Below are 21,978 nucleotides of genomic sequence, written 5' to 3'. Positions count from 1 at the left end.
CTGTGGGAAGACAGTGGGACAAATCCATGCTGATTTTGCATGAGAACATCGCCAGATTTTGGCATTTTAATTAACACTTTTAATGTTAAAGAGTTAAGAGGAGCCTGGCAGCTTCAGCAAGGACAGGTCCTTTTTTCCCCTCTTCAAAGAGTATTTCTCCCCAGGAGCTCCAGGGCTGCTGGAGAGCTTTTGGAGGAAAGAGAGACTCTGGATAAAGGAAAAGAAATTTTGAGTTCAAGGTGCTTTGCATGGCCTTGTGCTCACTCAATGCAGATGAAATGGATGAGGGATCCAAGGATGTGCTGCTGGAGAAGGTGAGCAGAACTTGATCTGCCACAGGAGCAGGGCTTTAATCGAGTGGCAGCAGTGGAAAACAGGAGTTCAAAGGGAAGAAAATAGATGCACTGCTTTGTGACAAAGCCACCACTAAATTCCTCCTCCCCCGCTGCCGAATCTCCCTGCTGCTCCTCCACAAAGCAAACCGTGGATTTCGCCTCATTTGCAGCACTGAGGGGCTGATGGAGATTATTGGGGTTTGTGGCAGGAGCTGCATCTCCCTCGTGTGTCCGGAGCGGAGCGCTGCACTGCCAGCTCGGGCACTCCCCAGAGTTCTGTGTGTCCCCAGGCACACCCCACAGTCTGTCCCCAGGCACACCCCACAGCTCTGTGTGTCCCCAGTCACAGTCCACAGTCTGTCCCCAAGCACACCCCATAGCTCTGTGTGTTCCCAGTCAACACCCCATAGCTCTGTCCATCCCCACTCACAGCCCACAGCTCTGTCTGTCCCCAATCACACCTCATAGCTCTGTCTGTCCCCAAGCACACCCCATAGCTCTGTCCATCTCCAAGCACACCCCACAGCACCCCATAGTCCATCCCCAGTCACACCCCACAGCTCTGTCCATCCCCAGTCACACCCCACAGCTCTGTATGTCCCCAAGCACACCCCATAGCTCTGTCCATCCCCAGTCACACCTCACAGCTGTCTGTCCCCAATCACACCCCATAGCTCTGTCCATCCCCAGTCACACCCCATAGCTCTGTCCATCCCCAGGCACACCTCACAGCTCTGTCCATCCCCAGTCACACCCCACAGTCCCTCCCCAGCCTGTCCCGTTCATCTCCTGTGGGTTCTGGAGCCTTTTCCCCCTCCCAGCTCTCCTCCCAGCGGCTCAGCCACACAGAGCAGCGACTGTTCCCTGCAGGAAAACTCCTCTGCATCCCGCGTTTTTCCCAAACCTTCCTGTTCTTTCGCATCCCTCTGCGCCGCTGCTGCTCTGAGCATCGCCCAGGGCAGCAAAGCCCTCGATCCCACGGGATGCTTTCCCGGGATGGAGGTGGGGACCGAGGGGATCTGTGTGACACTGGCGCTGTCCCCTCCCTGGCGCTGCCGGAGGAAGGACAAGAGCCTGGCATCGCCAGTCCCTCTGTTCCCTGTCCCTGTCACCCCCAGCCCCTCTGCTCCCTGTCCCTGTCACCCCCAGTCCCTCTGCCCTCCTGTCCCTGTCACCCCCAGCCCCTCTTCTCCCTGTCCCTGTCACCCCCAGCCCCTCTGCTCGCTGTCCCTGTCACCCCCAGCCCCTCTGCCCTCCTGTCCAGCTCTGCTCGGCTCCGAGCATCACTCAGGGCAGCAAAGCCCTCGATCCCACCGCGATCTCCAGCGCTGCCCTTGGCACAGAGCGGCACTGAGGGGATCTGAGTGACACCTCTCCTGTCCCCTCCCTGTCACCCCCAGCCCGTCAGCTCCGTGTTCCTGGCACCCCCAGCCCCTCTCCTCTCCTGTCCCCTCCCTGTCACCCCAGCCCCTCGGCTCTGCCCTGCCCGCTGATTGACACCTCCAGCCCGGCTGCCCAGGCTGCTCTCACTGCTCGCACTGTTCCATCCCCAGCATTCCCCCTCTCCGGGGCCCTTGCTGGTGCCCTGGCGGAGCAATGGGGCCATTGTGGGGGCTGGGGGTGGCCAGGGCCGGGCAGGGCAGGGCTGGCCATGCCCCCTCCCCAGCTCGGAGCAGCTCCTTCCCCCTGCCCCTCTCCCCTCGCTGCCCCCCCGGCCCTGGCGCGTCAGGGGCTGGCTCGGAGCCTCCGGCCAGGGCAGGTTAATACCTCGGGCCAGCGCTCTGCCCGCACTCGCAGCCCCGCACAGCCATGGCCAGGATTTGCTCTGCCCCGCTGCTCTCGCTGCTGCTGCTGCTGCACAGCCCCGGAGCCGGCGGGGCTCCTCCGCAGCCCCGCGGTGAGTGGCGAGTGGGCTGGGGAGGGACATGGGGTCTGTCTGTGCCTCCCGCCTGCCGCTGGGGAGGGGAAAGAGCGCCGGGAATATCCAGGGCAGCCGAGGAGCTGTCCCCAGGGTGTTCCCAAGGATGCTCCTGCCTCTGACGGGGACAGCAGAGGTGGCCCCAGGTCACCGTGGGGACTGCAGGAGGCCCAGGTGGGACCAGGGCTGTGCTCTGCCTTGCCTGTCCTCCCCAGCTCCGGGAGGGCTGCTCTGGCTGGGAGCTGCACCAGGAGGTGGCCAAAGGCCCTGGAGTGTCCTGGGTAAGGGGACAGGAGGTGGCCAAACCCCTGGAGTGCCCTGGGTAAGGGGACAGGAGGTGGCCAAACCCCTGGAGTGTCCTGGGTAAGGGGACAGGAGGTGGCCAAAGCCCTGGAGTGTCCTGGGTAAGGGAACAGGAGGTGGCCAAAGCCCTGGAGTGTCCTGGGTAAGGGAACAGGAGGTGGCCAAAGCCCCTGCAGTGTCCTGGGTCACTTCCCGGGCAGGAAGGGCTGGTTGGGGTTGCTGGCAACCCGACTCTCCGTGGGTTTTCTCCATCTGTCCTTGAGCAAAACCCTGCCCTGGTTGGCTCCCCGGCTGGGGAGTAGGGCAGCCAGGTGAGCTGCCTGCTCTGCAGGGGCTCCAAATCCCATCTGGAATGAGTGCCAGCCAGGGCTGGGCAGCCAGGGAGGGGCTGGAAACCCACGGATGGGCTGGACACAGCGGGAAGGGCTGGACACACAGGGAAGGGAGGATCTGCTCCTGGGGAACATCTCTGCCCTTCCCTGGGCTTCTCAGGATTTTCTCTGCCCTTCCTGAGCTCCTCAGGAGCATCTCTGCCCTTCCCTGGTCTCCAGGCAGCCTGGAGAAGTTGCTGCAGGAGAGGCAAACCTGCTCCAAGGCCAAACTGCTGGGAATTGAAGGCGTTTGGATGGTGTGAGGATTATGATGATGATGATGATGATGATGAGATGATGATGATGATGATGCTGATGATGCTGCTCCTCACTAAGCTTGAGCTGTGCAGGTGTGACAGTGACTGCAGAGCTACCTGAGGCTGAGAGATTTTGGATAAAAGGAGCCCTTTCTCCTCAGGAATTTGGGAGAGGAGGGTTCTCCGTGCTGTGGAAAGTCGGGAAATGGAACAGAGCAGGGATTGAGCTCAGCCCTGCTGGGAGAAGTCACCTCTCAAATAAACCTCTCAAATAAACCCCTTTTAGTCCTGAGTTACTGCGCTGCTTTCCTGTTGTTTTAGTGGATATGGCAAAGATGCCCTGAGAGGGATTTTCTGCTCAGTCAGGGCGTGAATTCAGCTATGCCTGAATAATTCCTAGTGTGGACAGTTTTGAAACTACATTTTATTTCTGGTTTAATTCGAGTTGTAACTAAACTGTGCTGAGTCGAGGTGTCAATCAAAGCAGTGACTGTCACCTCCTGGAGATAAGCAGGGCCTGCCCTGCAGAGCCTGACTGTGCACTGAGGCTGAAATCCCAAAAAGCTCCCATCTGCTATCCCTTCTTCACCCTTTGCTTCCCTGAAATAGACTACGCTCTCATAAAAAGAGGTTAAAAATGTTATTTAGAGCAAAATCACTGAGCAGAAATAAATAAAATGGATTTACTTCAAAATTTCTATTGGCTCCGGCTGTTCTTAGGGAAATAAAATAATTTTTTTTTGTCACTAAATCCAGGGGTGATTCATCAGCACAAAGGGCAAATTGGGATTTATTTCTGATTTTACTATTGATTGCAAGGCTTTGAGCCTTTCCCTTGACCTTCATTTCTCACCTGTAAACTGGGCACAAACAACCCCTGGAAAAGGGATTTCCAGTGCTGCAGATGGATCTCCAAGGGAGCTTTCCCTTCCTCTGCCACGAATTATGGGAGTAAAATTAAATTCGTCCATATGGGAAAAGGTTTGATTGGATTTCAGTGGGAATTAGAGCTCCTGACAAAGTGACCACTGCCTGCTTTGCTTCCACCTCCCCAGACCTCTCCGATTCAGCCTCTTTGTCTCTCAGGAAACAAACCTGATTATTTCCTTGATGGATCCATCACAGGGTATTTATTTTTATCCGTCTCAGAGACTGAAAGCTCCATTAGGTTTCACGCCGAGGACCAGCTGTAATATTTATGTCATCATTTGGAGCAGATTTGTTGGCCCAAGAGCTCCCATTTAAAAACCTGTCCACAGAAATCTCCTCGATGACAGGAACTCTCTGGGCCCCGGCTGCAGAAATCAAATATTAACAGAGCACTTGGTGCCCTGACAGAGACGTGCTAAATGAGAGGAAAAAAAATGAAAAAGAGCAGGATGCCGTAGATCTGCTGGGGAAATGGGGCAATTCATTTAGGAAATCATAAAAAACACCAGGCCTTTTTTTATGTCTCGCCGCAGCTGGAAATGAAGATGGAAAATGGCGTGAAAGTGAGAAATTAAAATAATAATAATAATAACAATCCCTCGGCTTGTTGCATTGCTGATGCCTCCTGTTTATGGCATCTCCTTTTTACTGTGGATATCCATGAGGTTTTAGAGATTAATTCCAATTTTGGGCTCCACATTTCTCTGCAGTTTCCCCTCACAGACATGAACCAGCTCTGTGCAGTGTTGTGGATTTTATTATCAGTGTCTGGCTCCTGTTGTGCTGGGGATTCATCCGAGAATGTTGTTCCCAACCCCAGCTGATTGCTGAGTGCCGTGGCTGGCTCTGGCCATGCCTGACAGAGCTCCATTCCCATTAATCCATATCCACGTGGATTGGTTATCCAGGGCTGAGATGCAATAACCTCTTTCCAGCCTTTTTGGATGCAGAAATGGGCTCAGGTTTCACCCTGAGGGTTCATCCCTCCATCCCTCCCTTCCTCTGGGCTGTCATTCCGTACCTTTATCCCTCCTTCCCTCTCTTTTCCCATCCCTCCTTCCCTCCCTTTTTCTCTTCCTCAGTGCTGTCATTCTGCAGATTTATCCCTCCTTCCCTCCATTCTTCCCTCCCTCCTTCCCTCCTTCCATGCTGTCATTCCATAACTTTATCCCTCCTTCCCTCCCTCCTTCCCTTCCTCTCTGCTGCCATTCCACACCTTTATCCTTCCCTCCTTCCCTCTATCCTTCCCTCCTTCCCTCTCTTTTTCCTTCCCTCCTTCCTTCCCTCAGTGCTGTCATTCCATGATTTTATTCCTCCTTCCCTCCCTCCCTCCCTCCTTCCATGCTGTCATTCCACACTTTATCCCTCCCTCTCTCTCTCCGTGCTGCAGCAGGTGTCTGAGGTTTCCTGCAGCCCTCAGTGATATCCTAGAGTGACTAGGGACTCCCTGCTTGTCACAAGTCCCTGTCATCCCCCAGGAACTCTGCTTTCGTACGGGTTCTCCCCTATAAAGAAAAAAAGAACATTTAAAATACTCATTAAAATGGTGTCACTGAGGCAGAGAAAGGACCAAACTTGCAGCTCCTCTCTGCTCAGTGCCGTTCTCTCCCTCCCAGGTTCCTTTTCCCTTCTTTCCCTTTGATTTCCCCTCTGTCTTTCTGTCACCAAAACTGTGGGAAAAACAAAATCCCTCCAACAACATTTTTAATGTCAGAGAGTCAAGGCATTACTTTATTATCTGGCCAGGATGTTGCTCTGGCCAGGATGTACCACAGAAATCATCTCATCCACACACAGCCTGGCTGGGCAGAGAGAATCATTCCATCACACATGGATTTTACTGGATTTTTCAGATATTTTATACAGTAAAAACACATAGAAATGTATTGGGTCAGTGTTCATTGGTCCAAGTTTTTAGTATTTGGTTTCCTATTGGACCCGGATTTCTTTGCCTCTGATGCTAATTAGGTTTTCTTTCTTATTTCTCTTTTCCCAGACCAGGTGTCCCTGACCAGCCAGGGGTGTTTTTGGAATCCATGGTCTGTTAATGACCACTGAGAGCTTTTTTCTCTTGTGTACCTCCTGTGCTACTCCCAGTCTGTTGAGAAGCTAACCTGACCAGGCCTCACCTAGAAGAAAAATGGAAACTAACTTCACTTCCCTTCCTCTAGCGCAAAGGCGAACAAACCTCAATAAAGCCGCATAAAAACCTTTTAAACCGCTATTTTTCCAACACAGGCACCCTGTGCAGGACCAAGCCCACAGACCTGGTGTTCATCATCGACAGCTCGCGCAGCGTGCGGCCACACGAGTTCGAGAAGATCAAGGTGTTCGTGTCGCAGGTGATCGAGGCGCTGGACGTGGGGCCCAACGCCACCCGCGTGGGCGTCATCAACTACGCCAGCGCCGTGCGCAGCGAGTTCTCCCTGCAGAGCCACCAGAGCAAGGCGGGGCTGCTGCAGGCCGTGCGGCGCATCCAGCCACTCTCCACGGGCACCATGACCGGCCTGGCCATCCAGTTCGCCATCAGCCGCGCCTTCAGTGCTGCTGAGGGAGGCAGGGCTGGCTCGCCCAACTTCAGGAAGGTGAGCGGCAGAGGGAAGGGTTGGGTTCCTCCAGCTTCAGGAAGGTGAGCAGGACAGGGAAGGGTTGGGTTCCTCCAGCTTCAGGAAGGTGAGCGGCAGAGGGAAGGGTTGGGTTCTTCCAGCTTCAGGAAGGTGAGCAGGAGAGGGAAGGGTTGGGTTCCTCCACCTTCAGGAAGGTGAGTGGCAGAAGGAAGGGTTGGGTTCCTCCAGCTTCAGGAAGGTGAGCAGGAGAAGGAAGGGTTGGGTTCCTCCAGCTTCAGGAAGGTGAATGGCAGCGGGAAGGGTTGGGTTCCTCCAGCTTCAGGAAGGTGAATGGCAGCGGGAAGGGTCGTGTTCCTCCAGCTTCAGGAAGGTGAATGGCAGCGGGAAGGGTTGGGTTCCTCCACCTTCAGGAAGGTGAGCAGCAGAGTTCCCTCTGGGTTTGGGTTCCTTCAGCTCCTTGCTCGTTGTGGAGTGATTGGGAAAAGCAGATGGGTGATTTTCTCTGGGCTTTGGTTGAGCAGGGACGTGCAGGGGTGAGTCGGCGCAGGTGGCAACTGGATAAACCCTCTGGGAGGGTCAAACCTCTCAATTCTTGAGAACCTCTGGGAGGTTCAAACTCCTCGATTCTTCTTGGAAACCTCTGGGAGGTGCAAACATCTCTTCTTGAAAAGCTCTGCAAAGTTCAAACCTCTCAATTCTTCTAGTAAACCTCTGGGAGGTTCAAACCTCTCAATTCTTGAGAACCTCTGGGAGGTTTAAACCCCTCAATTCTTCTTGGAAACCTCTGGGAGAGGCAAACATCTCTTCCTGAAAAGCTCTGGGAGGATCAAACCTCTCAATTCTAGAAAACCTTTGGGAAGTTCAAACCCCTCGATTCTAGAAAACCTCTGGGAGGTTAAAATATCTCAATTCTTCTTGGAAACCTCTGGGAGTTGCAAACATCTCTTCCTGAAAAGCTCTGGGAGGTTCAAACCTTTCAATCCTTGAGAACCTCTGGGAAGTTCAAACACCTCAATTCTTCTAGAAAACTTCTGGAAGGTTCAAACCTCTCAATTCCTGAAAACCTCTTGAAGGTTCAAACCTCTCTTCTGGAAAACTGCTGAAATGTTTAAACCTGTTCTGGAAAATCTTCAAGAGGTTCAAACCTCTCAATTCTTGAAAAGCTCTGGGTGATTCAAACTTCTCACTTTGAGGGGGAGAAAAGCTCTGGGAGGTTCAAACCTTTCAATTCTTGAGAACCTCTGGAAGGTTCAAACCTCTTCCAGAAAACCTCTGGGAAGTTCAAACCTCTCAATTCTTCTTGCAAGCAAAGCTCAACTTTGGGACTTGGTGAAAGAAAGTACAAAACTCATGATAACACTTCCAGTCTTAGTCTCAGCTTTTGTTCTAAATGCAGTCTGGCAATTTGCACTCAGCACTGGCCTCTCCTGTAGAGTGAAGTGACATTTCCATGGAGCTGTCAGTGAAAATGCTGGATCCTCCTCTCAGGAATCTCTTCCCCACCATTCCATAACCCCTGGAATTCTTTTCCTGCTGCCAGACAATTCCCCCAGGCCATGCTGTCCCTGTCCCCTCAGGCTGTGTGGGACAAACAATCCTGAATTTGCAGTGTCTCCCTGAAACTTCCATTCCTGCTCAGCTGGAAAAGCAGGAGAGCAGTGGGCTTTGGAATGACTTCTCTTAGACATTAAAAAAAATGGGAAAAAAGGAAAATTCCCTCTTTCCTTCCACTCTGGAGCTGATCCAAGAGGCAGAAGCACGACAAGGGGTTCAAAGGGGTCTCTGGACCATGCCCAGGTGGCTTTTCAGTGTCTCCAGGGTGGAAAAATCCACAACCCTTTGCATTTCTTGGTTCCCTGGTTATTTTTTCGCATTTTCCTGTGCCTTGAAGCGCAGCCAGTTTCCCCTTTCAGTTCAGGCTGACCCCAATCCCCTGCCTGGGAGGATGAACAGGTCATGCAGGGATTTAGGGAGGTGAAGCTTCCAGAAACACCAGACACGGTCCTTGCTCCTTCCCGCGGCAGAAATCCAGCAAATCCTTGTGCAAATCTGCTTCTCAGCATCCCAAAACATCTCACGGCGCTTTGCTCTCGCTGTGCTTTGTGCAGCAAATGTCACCCCAGGCCAGGGAAAATCACAATTTATTTCCGTGGGAGCTCCGAGAAAAACCTCTTCATACCTTCCCCAAAACCCGCGGGGAGCCCAATTACTTTCCCCTTGTTTTTTAAGGAAGAACAACAAATAAATTGGCAAATTGCTGGGTAAATCAAGGGGTTTATCCAGCTTCCTGGCTGATTCTCCTTGGAGTGCTGCTGGAAAATCACGTTCCAGGGGCATAATGAGCCATCGCTGCCTCATTAGTGGTGGAATCGCCGGCAAATGCCAGCCCGGGGCTGGGAATACCTGGGGATGCTCAGGAATCCTCGGGTGTTCGAGTTTAGCAGGAATAAATTGTGTCAGGAGAACACGGGGGATTCCTGGCTGACAGGAGGATGAGGGATCCGGGATGTGAGGAATTCCCAGGGAAAGGCGCTGGTTAAGATGAGCGCCAAGGTTTGACCTTGAGAAGCGAAATTTCAGAGTTTCCTCGGGGCGAAATTGGAGATCAGGGCAAGGTTCAGCTGTTGGAGGCAGCAGAAGCTTCAGGCTTTCTTAATTCCCCTCACATGGCTGAGCTTCTCCAGCATCCAGAGAATGCTCCTTCCCTCCAACCCTTTCCCAAACCAGACACTCACCAGCACTCAGCTTTTTCAATGACAGAGATCCTCACACTCTGAATAATTTGAAATTATTATTTGAAAACAATAATTTTAAAAAGGACATTTTATCACATTGGCTCAAGCTGGCAGGGAAGGGCAAATATCTACAGTGGGAATCCTAGGAAAAAAAAAATCAGGATTTCTGAATGGGCTAACCAGAAGTGACATTAAGATGTATCTTTTACACTCTTCCTGTCAGGCTATCCCAGAGAGCTTCCTTGCCTGGTTGGTGCTCAGTCTCACATTAATTTTCCCCACGGGGTTGCTGATTAATTCCCAACTCTGACTGTTTGCACCCAGGAATTTTGTTTTCTCCAACAGCAGTTCAGTTTTGAGTTCTTTCTGGCCGATTTCCCCACAGCCAAATTGGGAGGCTGTGGGGAAAAAATTTGATTTTTCCCATCAAATCCAGGTGGGGATGCTGCAGCTGCTCCTCTCCTCAGCATTATCTGAGCTCAGGTTTAGGTGAAGATGTTCCCTGCCCTGGAGATGGAGAGGAGCTGATAAAACACGGAGAATCTCTGGATTTTGGCAGAGAAAAGCCAGGAGGACAAGCAGCTGATGGTGGGAGCTGTTGGCAGGGTTTGATCCCTGATTTGATAACACCTTGATTTAACTATTTGATAACACCTTGATTCCCTGATTTTATAAGAGCCTTGATCCCTGATTTGATAACACCCTGATTTCATAATGGTTCCCTGATTTGATAAAGCCTCTGTCCCTGATTTAATAACACCCTGGTTCCCTGATTTGATAGTGCCTCAGTTCCCTGATTTGATAACAACCTTGATCCCTGATTTGATTCCCTGATTTGATTCCCTGATTTCATTCCCTGATTGATAATGCCTCTGTTCCTCCCTGATTTGATAAGGCCCCAATTCCCTGATTTGATCCCTGATTTGATCCCTAATTTGATCCCTGATTTGATCCCTAATTTGATAACAGTTCCCTGATTTGATCCCTGATCCGATAACACCCCGCTTCCCTGATTTGATTCCCTGATTTGATAATGTTTCCCTGGTTTGATAACACCCTGGATCCCTGATTTGATAACTCCTCAGTTCCCTGATTCGATAACATCCTGGTTCCCTGATTTGATCCCTAATTTGATCCCTGATTTGATCCCTGATTTGATCCCTGATTTGATCCCTGAGCCGATAGCACCCCGGTTCCCTGATTTGATCCCTGGTTTGATAACATCCCGGTTCCCTGATTTGATCCCTGATTTGATCCCTAATTTGATCCCTGATTTGATCCCTAATTTGATAACAGTTCCCTGATTTGATCCCTGATTCGATAACACCCCGCTTCCCTGATTTGATTCCCTGATTTGGTAATGTTTCCCTGATTTGATAACATCCTGGTTCCCTGATTTGATCCCTGATTTGATCCCTGATTTGATCCCTGATTTGATCCCTAATTTGATCCCTGATCTGATAGCACCCCAGTTCCCTGATTTGATCCCTGATCTGATCCCTGATTTGATCCCTGATCCCATAGCACCCCGGTTCCCTGCTAACCAGGTCTGAGGGGCAGCGCTGGGGGCTGCAGAGGCCGAGCAGCCTGGCTGGAGCTGAGGCTGAGCCGAGGGCTCTCTCTCCTGGCAAAAAGCTCCACTGCACGGACAGATCCACTCCTGCTCCAGGAAAACCCCGGAGCTCCTTTGGAATGTCCATTCTCCCCACACCACACACTGACCTCTGCCACAGGCAGTGCTTTTCCTTAGTTTTGCCACACTGTAAGAGAAAGGTTTGGATTTATTTAATTTTTCCCCCTTGGAAGTGCCAGTTGCAGAATTGTGATGTTCCTGGGAATTGTGATGTTCCTGGGAATTTTTAATTGTGCAGCCCTTAAGAAGTGCAGATAAACACCTGAATTTAGATTGCAAAGCCTTGAATTCTTCCTGGTTTTCCCGTGTTTTGCACAGAAGGGAAGCTCTTTCCCCATTCTGCATTCCAGCCCAAGCAGTCCCTTTGGAGTTGGCAGTGGTGGCACAATTAAACAGTTGTAAGGAAAAGGGGCAGGGGCAGAACAATTGGCAAAGAGCAGAAATTAAGGTCTTGTGACAAAGTCTCTTTCAGAAGAAAAATAGAAGAAAATGGACAAAGCATTAGCAGGACTGTGGGAGGCTTTTAGTGGTTCAGGGCTCTGTTTAATCCAAGTTCCCACTTCAACCAGCTGCCAGTTCAGTGCTGGGGTTAGCAGGGCTGGGGTTTAATCTCTGCTCGTGATGGTGGCACAGGAATCACAAATCCTGGCAGGTCCTGCCACACGGTGTGACCTCAGGCACAGCTTGTCCCCTCTCTGTCCCGTCCTTCAGCTCCTCCACGTGTCAATGGGATGAAGCCTTCATCTCATGTTTCCAGGACATTCCCTGAGATTCCATAAGTCCCTCACTGAGCTGGGCTTGTCCCAAGTGTCACCTGGGGGTTCTGAAGTTCTTTAGTTCTGCCTGACCTTGAGTTTGGGTATGAAGGATGTGACCTTTGCTTTGGTGTCCTTTGAGGGGATGTGCCAATTGTCCCCTGATGGAACCAGGCAATCCCTGGCCATTGTCCCTTGGTGGAACCAGGAAATTCCTTACAGTTTTCCCTTGATGGAACCAGGAAATTCCTTACAGTTTTCCCTTGATGGAACCAGGAAATTCCTTACAGTTTTCCCTTGATGGAACCAGGAAATTCCTTACAGTTTTCCCTTGATGGAACCAGGAAATCCCTGACAGTTTTCCCTTGGTGAAACCAGGCAATCCCTGGCAGTTTAACCTTTCCAGCTCAGAAAGAAACCAATTCCACTTAAAAAAACAATTTGTGTGATCTCCGAAGAGATGAGCTGGTGGAGTTCCCTTTCCCCTTAATTTCAGAAACGCAAAACCTTCTCCCCTAACCCAACCCATTCCACCAACCCTGGGAATATCAGTGAGGACCTCCCTGCCCACCCAACCCTGCCCTCCCCTCCTGGCACAGGTGGCCATCGTGGTGACCGACGGGCGGCCCCAGGACGGGGTGCAGGACGTGTCTGCCCGGGCCAGGGCTGCTGGCATCGAGATCTTTGCCCTGGGCGTGGGCAGGGTGGACATGGGCACGCTGAGGCAGATGGCCAGCGAGCCCCTGGACGAGCATGTGGACTACGTGGAGAGCTACAGCGCCATCGAGAAGCTGACCCACAAGTTCCAGGAGGCTTTCTGTGGTGAGTGCTGTCCTGCTGGGGCTGGGACAGGGGCAGGGACTGTCCCCTCCTGCTGGGACACAGCCAGGGCAGGCAGAGGACACCCCGAGGGAGCGGGAAAGGCAATGATCCTGGAATGGTTGGAGCTGGGAGGGAATTTAAAGTCCCCCATGGGCAGGGACACCTCCCACTGTCCCAGGTGCCTCCAAGCCCTGTCCAGCCTGGCCTTGGACACTGCCAGGGATCCAGGGGCAGCCACAGCTTCTCTGGGAATTCCATCCCTGCCCCTCCCCACCCTCCCAGGGAAGAATTTATCCCCAATATCCCATCCAGAATGAAGGCATTCTCCCTTCCCATGCCTCAGCTGTTGTCCAAGGTCATTGACCTCTGTCCTGCTGCAGAGCAGATTTCATCCTGGGACCAATCTGGGATCATACCCTGGGTCAGGGTGGGGAGGCCCTGGGCTGCTCCCTGGCTGAACCCTCTCCTCTCCTCTCCTCTCCTCTCCTCTCCTCTCCTCTCCTCTCCTCTCCTCTCCTCTCCTCTCCTCTCCTCTCCTCTCCTCTCCTCTCCTCTCCTCTCCTCTCCTCTCCTCTCCTCTCCTCTCCTCTCCTCTCCTCTCCTCTCCTCTCCTCTCCTCTCCTCTCCTCTCCTCTCCTCTCCTCAGTGGTGTCTGACCTCTGTGCCACGGGTGACCACGACTGTGAGCAGATCTGTCTCAGCACCCCAGGGACCTACAGGTGCTCCTGCAGGGATGGCTTCAGCCTCAACAGCGACGGCAGGACCTGCACAGGTACGGGAAGGTCCATCCCATGGACCCACCTGAGGGTGGGACAGGGACATGGTGCCTTTCAGCTGGTAGAAATATGAGGCAGAAGCAGCTTAAAAGGGTTTTATTTCAGTATTTTAATAGGATTCTAGGTGCACAGCTCTTCGCGGGTGGAACATGTCAAGATGCACACGCTGTATAATTCATGTACAATTTTATGGACTCTGCAATTTAGCATATCTACTTGAAATCTTATAAAGATTAAATATTTGTGAAGATTAGATACTTATTAAGAAACTTAAAAAATGAAGTAATTGTCCTCTTATTCTACTTACCCCTCCCTAAATGATGCTAGAGCTCAGTTTGCAAAATCTATTCCAGAGAAAAGGCTTCAACTGCAGTTAAAGCCTCTGTTTTTGAGATAATATAGAGCTTTTTGGCTTCTTGCTGTGAATGTTTGGTCTTTCTGCTTGCAGGACCCTAAACTGAGCTAAAATACCAAACTACAAAAATTACAAGCATGCAGGGCTAAGGGTACAAAATAGGAAAAGTAAAAAAAGTATAAAGGGGTATATAAAAGAAAAGGAAAACATCATCAGGCATCAGACAGCACTGTGACGTTCTGCTCAGAGAAGACAGAAAGGGAACTCTGCACTCACAGCCCAGAATCACCTAGAAAACATTGATTGCTGTGATCCCTTGTTGAGTTTTCACTGACTAACCCCATTTCCTCAGCAATAAATGCCGTTAGGCTGCTGTTTTCCCACCTCGTTTATTGAGATCTCTCCTGCTGTCTCCTTCTGCCCCCTTCCCCGTTTCCCCTCAGCTTGCAACGGTGGCTTGGGCTCTGCCCTGGACCTGGTGTTCCTCATCGATGGCTCCAAGAGCGTGAGGCCGGAGAACTTCGAGCTGGTGAAGAAATTCATCAACCAGATCGTGGATTCTCTGGAGGTGTCGGACAAGCAGGCCCAGGTGGGGCTGGTGCAGTACTCCAGCTCCGTGCGGCAGGAGTTCCCCCTGGGGCAGTTCAGGAACAAGAAGGACATCAAGGCGGCGGTGAAGAAAATGTCCTACATGGAGAAGGGGACGATGACAGGCCAGGCTCTGAAGTACCTGGTTGACAGCTCCTTCTCCGCCATCAACGGAGCCAGGCCTGGTGTGCCCAAGGTGGGGATTGTCTTCACCGACGGACGCTCCCAGGATTACATCTCAGACGCTGCCAAGAAAGCCAAGGACTCAGGTAGGGCTCTGGAATTCCCAGGGGCTTCTTCATCCATTGGCCCAGGCATGAAATTTTCCATGGAGATGTCTCAGGATTCTCCAGAGTCATTTTGGGGAGATATCTCCTGACTCTCCTTGCTCACAGAGAGCTTGGAGCACCTCAGGCTGGGGGTCAGGTTTGGCAAGAGCTGGTTTCAGCTCGCCTTTGTGTCTTTGGAGGTGTTTCTGCTGGGCAGGATGGAGTTCCACCCCACTGGAAAATGGGATGGGCAGGATGATGGACAGGATGATGGGCAGGATGATGGACAGGATGATGGGCAGGATGATGGGCAGGATGATGGACAGGATGATGGACAGGATGGAGTTCCTCTGCCTTGGAATGGGAAGGATGGGATGGAGTTCCACCCCTTGGGAATGGGATGGGCAGGATGGAGTTCCACCTCCTTGGAAAATGGGATAGACAGGAAGGAGTTCCTTCCCCTTAGCATGGGATGGACAGGATAGATTTCCACCCAATGGGAATGGGATGGGCAGGATGGATTTCTGCCCCCTTGCCACGGGATGCACCCAGACCCAACTGCTCCACATAAATGTGGAGCAAACTGCAAGGAGAATTTAGAATTAGGAGGTTCCAGCACCCTCCACAGTTTGGGGCAATCTGGAATGGTGGAACAAGAGGAGCTTTAAGGTCTCTCCCAACCCAGCCCAGTCTGGGATTTGTCTGGGGTTGGGAAGGAGACCCAGCCCAGCATCAGAGGCACACAGGAGACAAAAACAACAAATCCCAGGAGCTGTAGGGCCAAGTGGGGCTTGGCTGCAGCAGCCTGAAGGCTTAGAAAAGACCTGGAAAAGGCCTGGAAAAGGGAAAAAAAAGCAACAAATAACAAACAAAGCACAGACACAGATTGAGGAGGAACCCCAGGCACATTTATAAGAAAATTTCCTGAGCTCCTGCCGCTGTATGAAAAGCGCTCAGTGGCCACACACTGATGGATTTCTGCGTCTGAACCCCATGGAATATTAATGCCTCCAGAGCTGCCCCTCTGCTGACCCCTGAGCACACTGCCAGCCTCTGCCACCCCTGTGCTAAATGGATCCAGCCCCTGGGAATTCACTCAGGAACTGCTGAATCCTTCCTTTTAACTTCTCTCTCCGCCACTAGATGGGACTCAGGGCAAGCACATAACCAGAAAGGTCAGGACGCTGGTGAAAAAACAATGTTTACAAAGCGCTTTGACATCTTCTGGGGCTGTTCAGCTCCTATAAAACAAAAGGTTCTTATAAACAGTATTTATAGAATTTATTCCTCCCTGGTGATAAAACTCGGTGCCTTGTCTCTCCCTCCTCTCCTGTGCCTGCAAGGAAATCTCTTATCTGTCCATAAGTTATTGCCGTGGGATAAACAAGTGCTTCAAATGAGACTCCAAAATTGCTCAGTGAGCTGAGCTTTGGAAAAACAAACAAAGATTGGATGTAGCCAGAGACAGAGAGGCAACGAGGGGAGCAGGGAAAAGCATTCCCAGCGCTCGGGAAATGGACAAGTAGAAACAAATATTTTGGATCAGGGGTTAATTAATATCACCCAAAATGGGAAAATCGCATTTCAGCTCAATAGAAACATTTAATGCAGATCAGTCTCTCAGCAGAGCAGCACAAAACCCAAACAAGTTCTGAACTCCCAGCTGGGGTTGCTCCTGACAGACTGAGTTGAAATTTTTGAAGAGGCTCAGCTCAGTTTTGCTGAGTCTCCATTGCAGGGGGACCTTGCCACTCAGGGGCTGAGCCTATTCTGGAAACTTCCACTGTTTCCTTTGCTGTATTATCCCTTCCATACCAGTGGCATGGAGTTCCCATCACCTGTCCTTCCTTGCATCTCCAGAACGTTGTCCTTGTGGTCACAGAGCTCATTGTCTGGCAAATTCCAGTAAAGCTCTGCCTGCAAAATGACTTTGGCCTCTGATTGACCTGGCTGAAAGGAGTCTGGAGGAGTGGAGGAAGGGGGTTTGTTCCCAGTTGGGATCTGGAGATGGTTGGGATCTGGGGGTGCAGGAGATGGACAAGGATGTCCAGTCAGATCCTTGAGTGCAAATCCATCATGAAGTTCCAGACCAAAGTAGAAGAGCTCATCAATTCCTTGCAGCAGAAATATATGCTTTTCCCAAAGGATAAGGATAACTTCTGGCTGCTGTTGGCCAGAATTTGGCGGATTGGGCTGGGATTTCCAGAGGGAGCAGCGGGAAAGGTCTGTTCCTGAGGGAGGGAGTTGGGCTGGGGGTCAGGAAGGTGGGAATGAGGCACCTGGAGGGGTTGGATGTGACACTTTGGGCACCACCCCAGCTCCGTGCCGCTGACAGGATGCTGTTCCTGGCAGGATTCCGGATGTTTGCTGTGGGAGTTGGCAATGCTGTGGAGGATGAGCTGAGGGAAATCGCCTCTGAACCTGTGGCTGAGCACTACTTCTACACTGCTGACTTCAGGACCATCAGCAAGATCGGCAAGAAGCTGCAGATGAAGATCTGTGTTGGTGAGAAGGATTGGGGATGGAGGGGTTTGGTCACAGCATTTGAAGGTTGGATGGAGAAGGATTAAAATGTTCCTGAGAAGCTGCAGATGAAGATCTGTGTTGGTGAGAGGGGCTGGAGATGAGGTTTGGTCACAGCATTTGAGGACTGCAGCAGTGCAATGAAAACGCTCTTGGAGGAGCTTCAGATGATGATTTGTGCTGGTGACAGGGATTGGGGATGGAGGAGTTTGGTCACAGTGCTTGAGGGTTGGATGGAGAGGGATGAAAATGTTCCTGAGAAGCTGCAGATGAAGATCTGTGTTGGTGGGATAGACTGGAGATGAGGTTTGGTCACAGTATTTGAAGGTTTGATGGAAAATGATGAAAATACCCTTTTAGGTGGATGTTACAAAAATCTCTCTCAATGCCTGCAGTTGGCAGAACAACAGGAGGACAACAAAACACCAATATTTGGGGTGGTTGCCTGAAGCAGAGCAACCCTGACACCTCGGGGTGTCCCCTTTTCCCAAATTCCCTTCTTCCCTTTTCCTCCACCTTCCTGACCTTGTTCTTCTTCAGGAATGATGGATTGTCCTCCAGATTCCTAAAAATGGGATTTTTCCTTCCTCCTGGGGAAGTCTGAGAGGGACAATCCCCTCAGGGCTCTGTGTGTGCAGAGCCAGGCCTGCAAGGCAGAGACTCTGCCATGGCTCCTCCAAAAAGTGGGATCAATCCAGGAACAAGAGGATGGGATCTCCATGAAAACCCCAACAAATTGGGGTTTCAAATACATTTAGGCTTAAAAAAAAAAGTAAATTTCAGGGAAAAGATTTGCTTGTAAAATATCAAATTGGGTAAATAGATTACTATTTGAGTACTAAAAATGAAAAAAAAAAAGGCAAGGAAATATTTGCATTGCTCTGATTCCCAGTGCCAGTTTGGATTTCTCCACAGCTGGCTGGAAATCTTCTGTGAATCTCCAGCTTTAGTTGATTCCTGGCTGCTTTGATCCTGCTGTGTTTCGGTGCAAATGATTCCCTTCCTTTAAAAAGTCTTTTTTTTATTTCCTCCTCCCATTTGCTCACCTCAGTGTGGCCTTGGAACAACTCCTTTTCTTTCCACAGCCATCCTTTCCCTCCTGCTCCAGTCTAAGTTAATTTCCCTTGAAGAATAGATGTCAATTAGTGACACAAATCAGCACAGTGATTAATGCTCGTTGTTCCACCCCCTCAAGAACTGGAATTACCGAAGCAAAGTTCAAAGTCTTGACTCTCAGGTGGCACCAGTGCCTCCAGTTTTCATTGGATGTCACTGGGGAGGCAGAGGGTGGTTTGTGTTGGTCAGATTCCAATTTTAGGGGAAATTTGGAGGATCAGGAGCAGAACTTAATTTTCAGTTCCCTGAAAACCCAGAGAAGAATTTTCATAGCCTACATAACAAGAAAATGTGGCATTCTCTGTTCATCTGGGGTCAAGGGCAGATCAGTCAGATAATTAGAAATAATTCCATTTTGATTTCCTTCCCATCTCTGAGAAAGAAAACAAGAATTGTTCAGTTTCACCAGGCTCGGTGATTTTATTAAATCAATTTTTCTGTGCCACTCATCCTCTTGCTGTTGTGATCCACAGAGGAAGATCCGTGTGAGTGCAAATCCATCGTGAAGTTCCAGACCAAAGTAGAAGAGCTCATCAATTCCTTGCAGCAGAAATATATCCTTTGGCAGCTGCTTTTGGCCAGAATTTGGTGGATTGGGCTCGGATTTCCAGAGGGAGGAGAGGTAAAGGTCTGTTCCTGAGGGAAGGAGTTGGGTTGGGGTTTGGAAAGGTGGGAATGAGATGTCTGGGGGGTTGGATGTGACACTCAGAGCTCTGCGCTGGTGACAAGGTGGAGATTGATTAGAAGTTGGTCCTGGAGGGATTTTCCAGCCTCTGGGATTGTGGGTTCTGGGCAAATGGGTCACTGAGGCAGCTGGAATGGGAGAGCTCAGAGCAGCCAGGCTGGGGTTGGGCTGTGGACACAAAAATCCTGCAGCTGATCCATCCCAGCCCCATGATGGGATCCTTCCCACAGCAGGGAATGGTTCTGATCCATCCCAGCCCCATGATGGGATCCTTCCCACAGCAGGGAATGCTTCTGATCCATCCCAGCCCCATGATGGGATCCTTCCCACAGCAGGGAATGGTTCTGATCCATCCCAGCCCCATGATGGGATCCTTCCCACAGCAGGGAATGGTTCTGATCCATCCCAGCCCCATGATGGGATCCTTCCCACAGCAGGGAATGCTTCTGATCCATCCCAGCCCCATGATGGGATCCTTCCCACAGCAGGGAATGGTTCTGATCCATCCCAGCTCCAACATGGGATCCTTCCCACAGCAGGGAATGCCTCTGGAGCAAACATCCAACTTTGCTGAGCCATCCCAGCCCTATGGGTGGGAACATTTTTATAGGAGGGAATGCCTCTGATCCATGCCAGCTCCAATATGGGATCCTTCCCACAGCAGGGAATGGTTCTGATCCATCCCAGCTCCATGACGGGATTCTTCCCACAGCAGGGAATGCCTCCAGAGCAAAATCCAGCACTACCTGAATTCCATCATGGACTGAAGGGAAAGAGGGTTGTCTGCAGCAAAACCCCCCTGACTGCAGAGCTGGTGGACTGGATCAACCTAATGGATAGATCCATCCATCCCAAGTTCTCCCAGCTGGCCAAAACTCAGAGGTGGGAGATGAATCCTGGTGGAACTGTTCCCTGGGATCATCTCCAGCCAGGTGAGTTGGATCCCATCTGAGCTGAGCTGAGCTCTGTCCTGCTGGGCCTTTCCTAAAGCGGCTGAAAGACAAATCAGAGGCAGGAAAAACTGGGAGTTTGATTCAAACTTTTCCTCAGAAAAGGAGTTCATGGAGCCCTGGGGTGGCTCACAAGGGCAGGGGAGATGTTTCACCCCTGAGGATCAGCAGAGGAGCTAATTTTAAAAGGAACGTTCTGATTTCTTCTCACATTTCCGGGCTCTGCTGGGGCAATCACACGGGTTTGTTCCTCCTCGGAGTCAGACCAAGTGAAATCCATGAAATCTGTGATTCAGTGATGCTCAGGGCACAGGAAATCACAGCTCTCCCCCAGCCGGTGGCTCCTCCCAGGCACCTCATGACAGCAGTTAGTGAGAAGAGCAGCAAATCGCTCTGGAGCTCCAGGAAAAGCTCTCTGCTCCTCTCCTCAGCACCACGAGCTGCTGGGGTCAGGAGCTCTGTCAGCCCTGCAAACACTCCCCAGTCACTCTCCCGCTTCTCCTCCTCCTTTCCGAGGGAATTGGTGGCTGTGGGAGGATGTGTGAGTTCAGAAATCCAGAACAGGGCTGGGAATGCCACAGGGGATGGGGACAGATTGTCCCTGCTCCTGCTCCTGCTCCATCCTCACCTGTGCTGCTGGCCAGGGAGGTCTGGGATCGTGGAAATATTGACTGGTTGGGGTGGGAAGGGATTTAAATCCCACCTAGTGCCACCCCTGCCATGGCAGGGACACCTCCCACTGTCCCAGGCTGCTCCAGCCTGGCCTTGGACACTGCCAGGGATCCAGGGGCAGCCACAGCTTCTCTGGCAATTCCATCCCAGCCCCTCCCCACCCTCCCAGGGAACAATTCCTTCCCAATATCTGATCCAAATCTCTCCTCTCTCAGTTCAGACCCTTGGCCCATCATGCCCACATCAAAACTCTCTCTCCCAACATTCCCTGTCGTTTTTCCTCCTTAACTCCTCCTCACTGGAAGCTGTGGCCAAAAGGATCGAAGCCCTGGAGAACAAGATCATCTAAAATCCCAGCACAGCATTTTTTCACCTCCTTCCCAATGTGACAGAACCAGAACTGCTCCCCTTGTCAGGGAGGGCAGCTCAGCCCCAGGGCTCTGGCCAGCTTCTATTAAGGTCTAGGCTACCTGCATTTGTTTAAAAGGAAGAATTAGAGCAGTAGGGCAGACATTGTATAAAGGGCAGAGCACGGGGTGTGACTGACAGCTAGACCAGGCTCGAGTTTGCTGCATCCTATAGAGTGCTTATATTAAAAAAAAATAATAATAACTGGGAAGATTTTTTTTTTATTTAAAGCTTAATATATATAATGTGTTAATGAGTACTTGATGACGAGTTCTGTGAATCCTCTGCTGCAGCTTCTGTTTCTATGCATGAGATAATTTAATTTAAAAGTCAGAGTGACTTCGGCTCAGCTGCTGGGTGTAAAACAAATCCAAAGCTGAGCACTCGGAAATTGTCAGGAATTAGATGAGGTTTAGTCCTGATCCTGAGTGTGCTCTGCAGGCAGGGGGACAGGCTGCTCCTGCCCTGGGGTTCATCCAGAGCTGGTGTAGGGTAAGGGGAAAGCTTTCCAGGGAACGGGGCAGAGAATGGGGGAAAGATTTCCCAGCAGGGAATGGGGCAGAAAACAGGAAAAGATTTCCAGGGAATGGGGCAGAGAATGGGAAAAGCTTTCCCAGCAGGGAATGAGGCAGAAAACAGGAAAAGATTTCCCAGCAGGGAATGGGGCAGAGAACAGGAAAAGCTTTCCCAGCAGGGAATGAGGCAGAGAATGGGAAGATTTTCCAGCAGTGTCCCAGGGCCCTGAGCTGAGCCTGCTCTGGGTGACACCAACAGTGTCCCTGTGACCCTCTATGGCCCTGAGTGCCACCAGCCAGCTGTGCCCAGCTGTGTCCCCACACCCTCAGCTGGAGCTGCAGTCCATGACCCCGGGAATGCTGCTGGAGCTGCCCTGGAAGCAGAGAATTCCCTGGATCCCCCAGAGGCTCCCTGGCTCACCCCACACCTCGAGGCACCTGCAGAGCTCACCTCTCGGACTGTTCCTGGATTCCCAGCCCCGGGAATGTGGGTTG

The 21,978-nt window shown here is 51.3% G+C and overlaps 1 protein-coding gene across 1 annotated transcript; it reads left to right on the top strand.

The window, feature by feature from the left end:
* Window positions 1-2,144: 2,144 nt before the first annotated feature.
* Window positions 2,145-21,269, top strand: MATN1 (matrilin 1). Its single transcript, XM_085081351.1, has 8 exons — window positions 2,145-2,232; window positions 6,353-6,699; window positions 12,404-12,626; window positions 13,273-13,398; window positions 14,201-14,614; window positions 16,967-17,119; window positions 18,727-18,807; window positions 20,860-21,269. The coding sequence occupies exons 1-8, from the start codon at window positions 2,145-2,147 to the stop codon at window positions 20,907-20,909; spliced, it is 1,482 nt and encodes a 493-aa protein (XP_084937477.1). The 3' UTR covers window positions 20,910-21,269.
* Window positions 21,270-21,978: the final 709 nt, after the last annotated feature.

The sequence above is a fragment of the Lichenostomus cassidix genome, chromosome 23 (assembly GCF_008360975.1).
Source record: "Lichenostomus cassidix isolate B80296 chromosome 23, HeHo_3.0, whole genome shotgun sequence".
Classification (NCBI taxonomy): domain Eukaryota; kingdom Metazoa; phylum Chordata; class Aves; order Passeriformes; family Meliphagidae; genus Lichenostomus; species Lichenostomus cassidix.
This window is presented reverse-complemented; position numbering and strand designations above follow the sequence as displayed.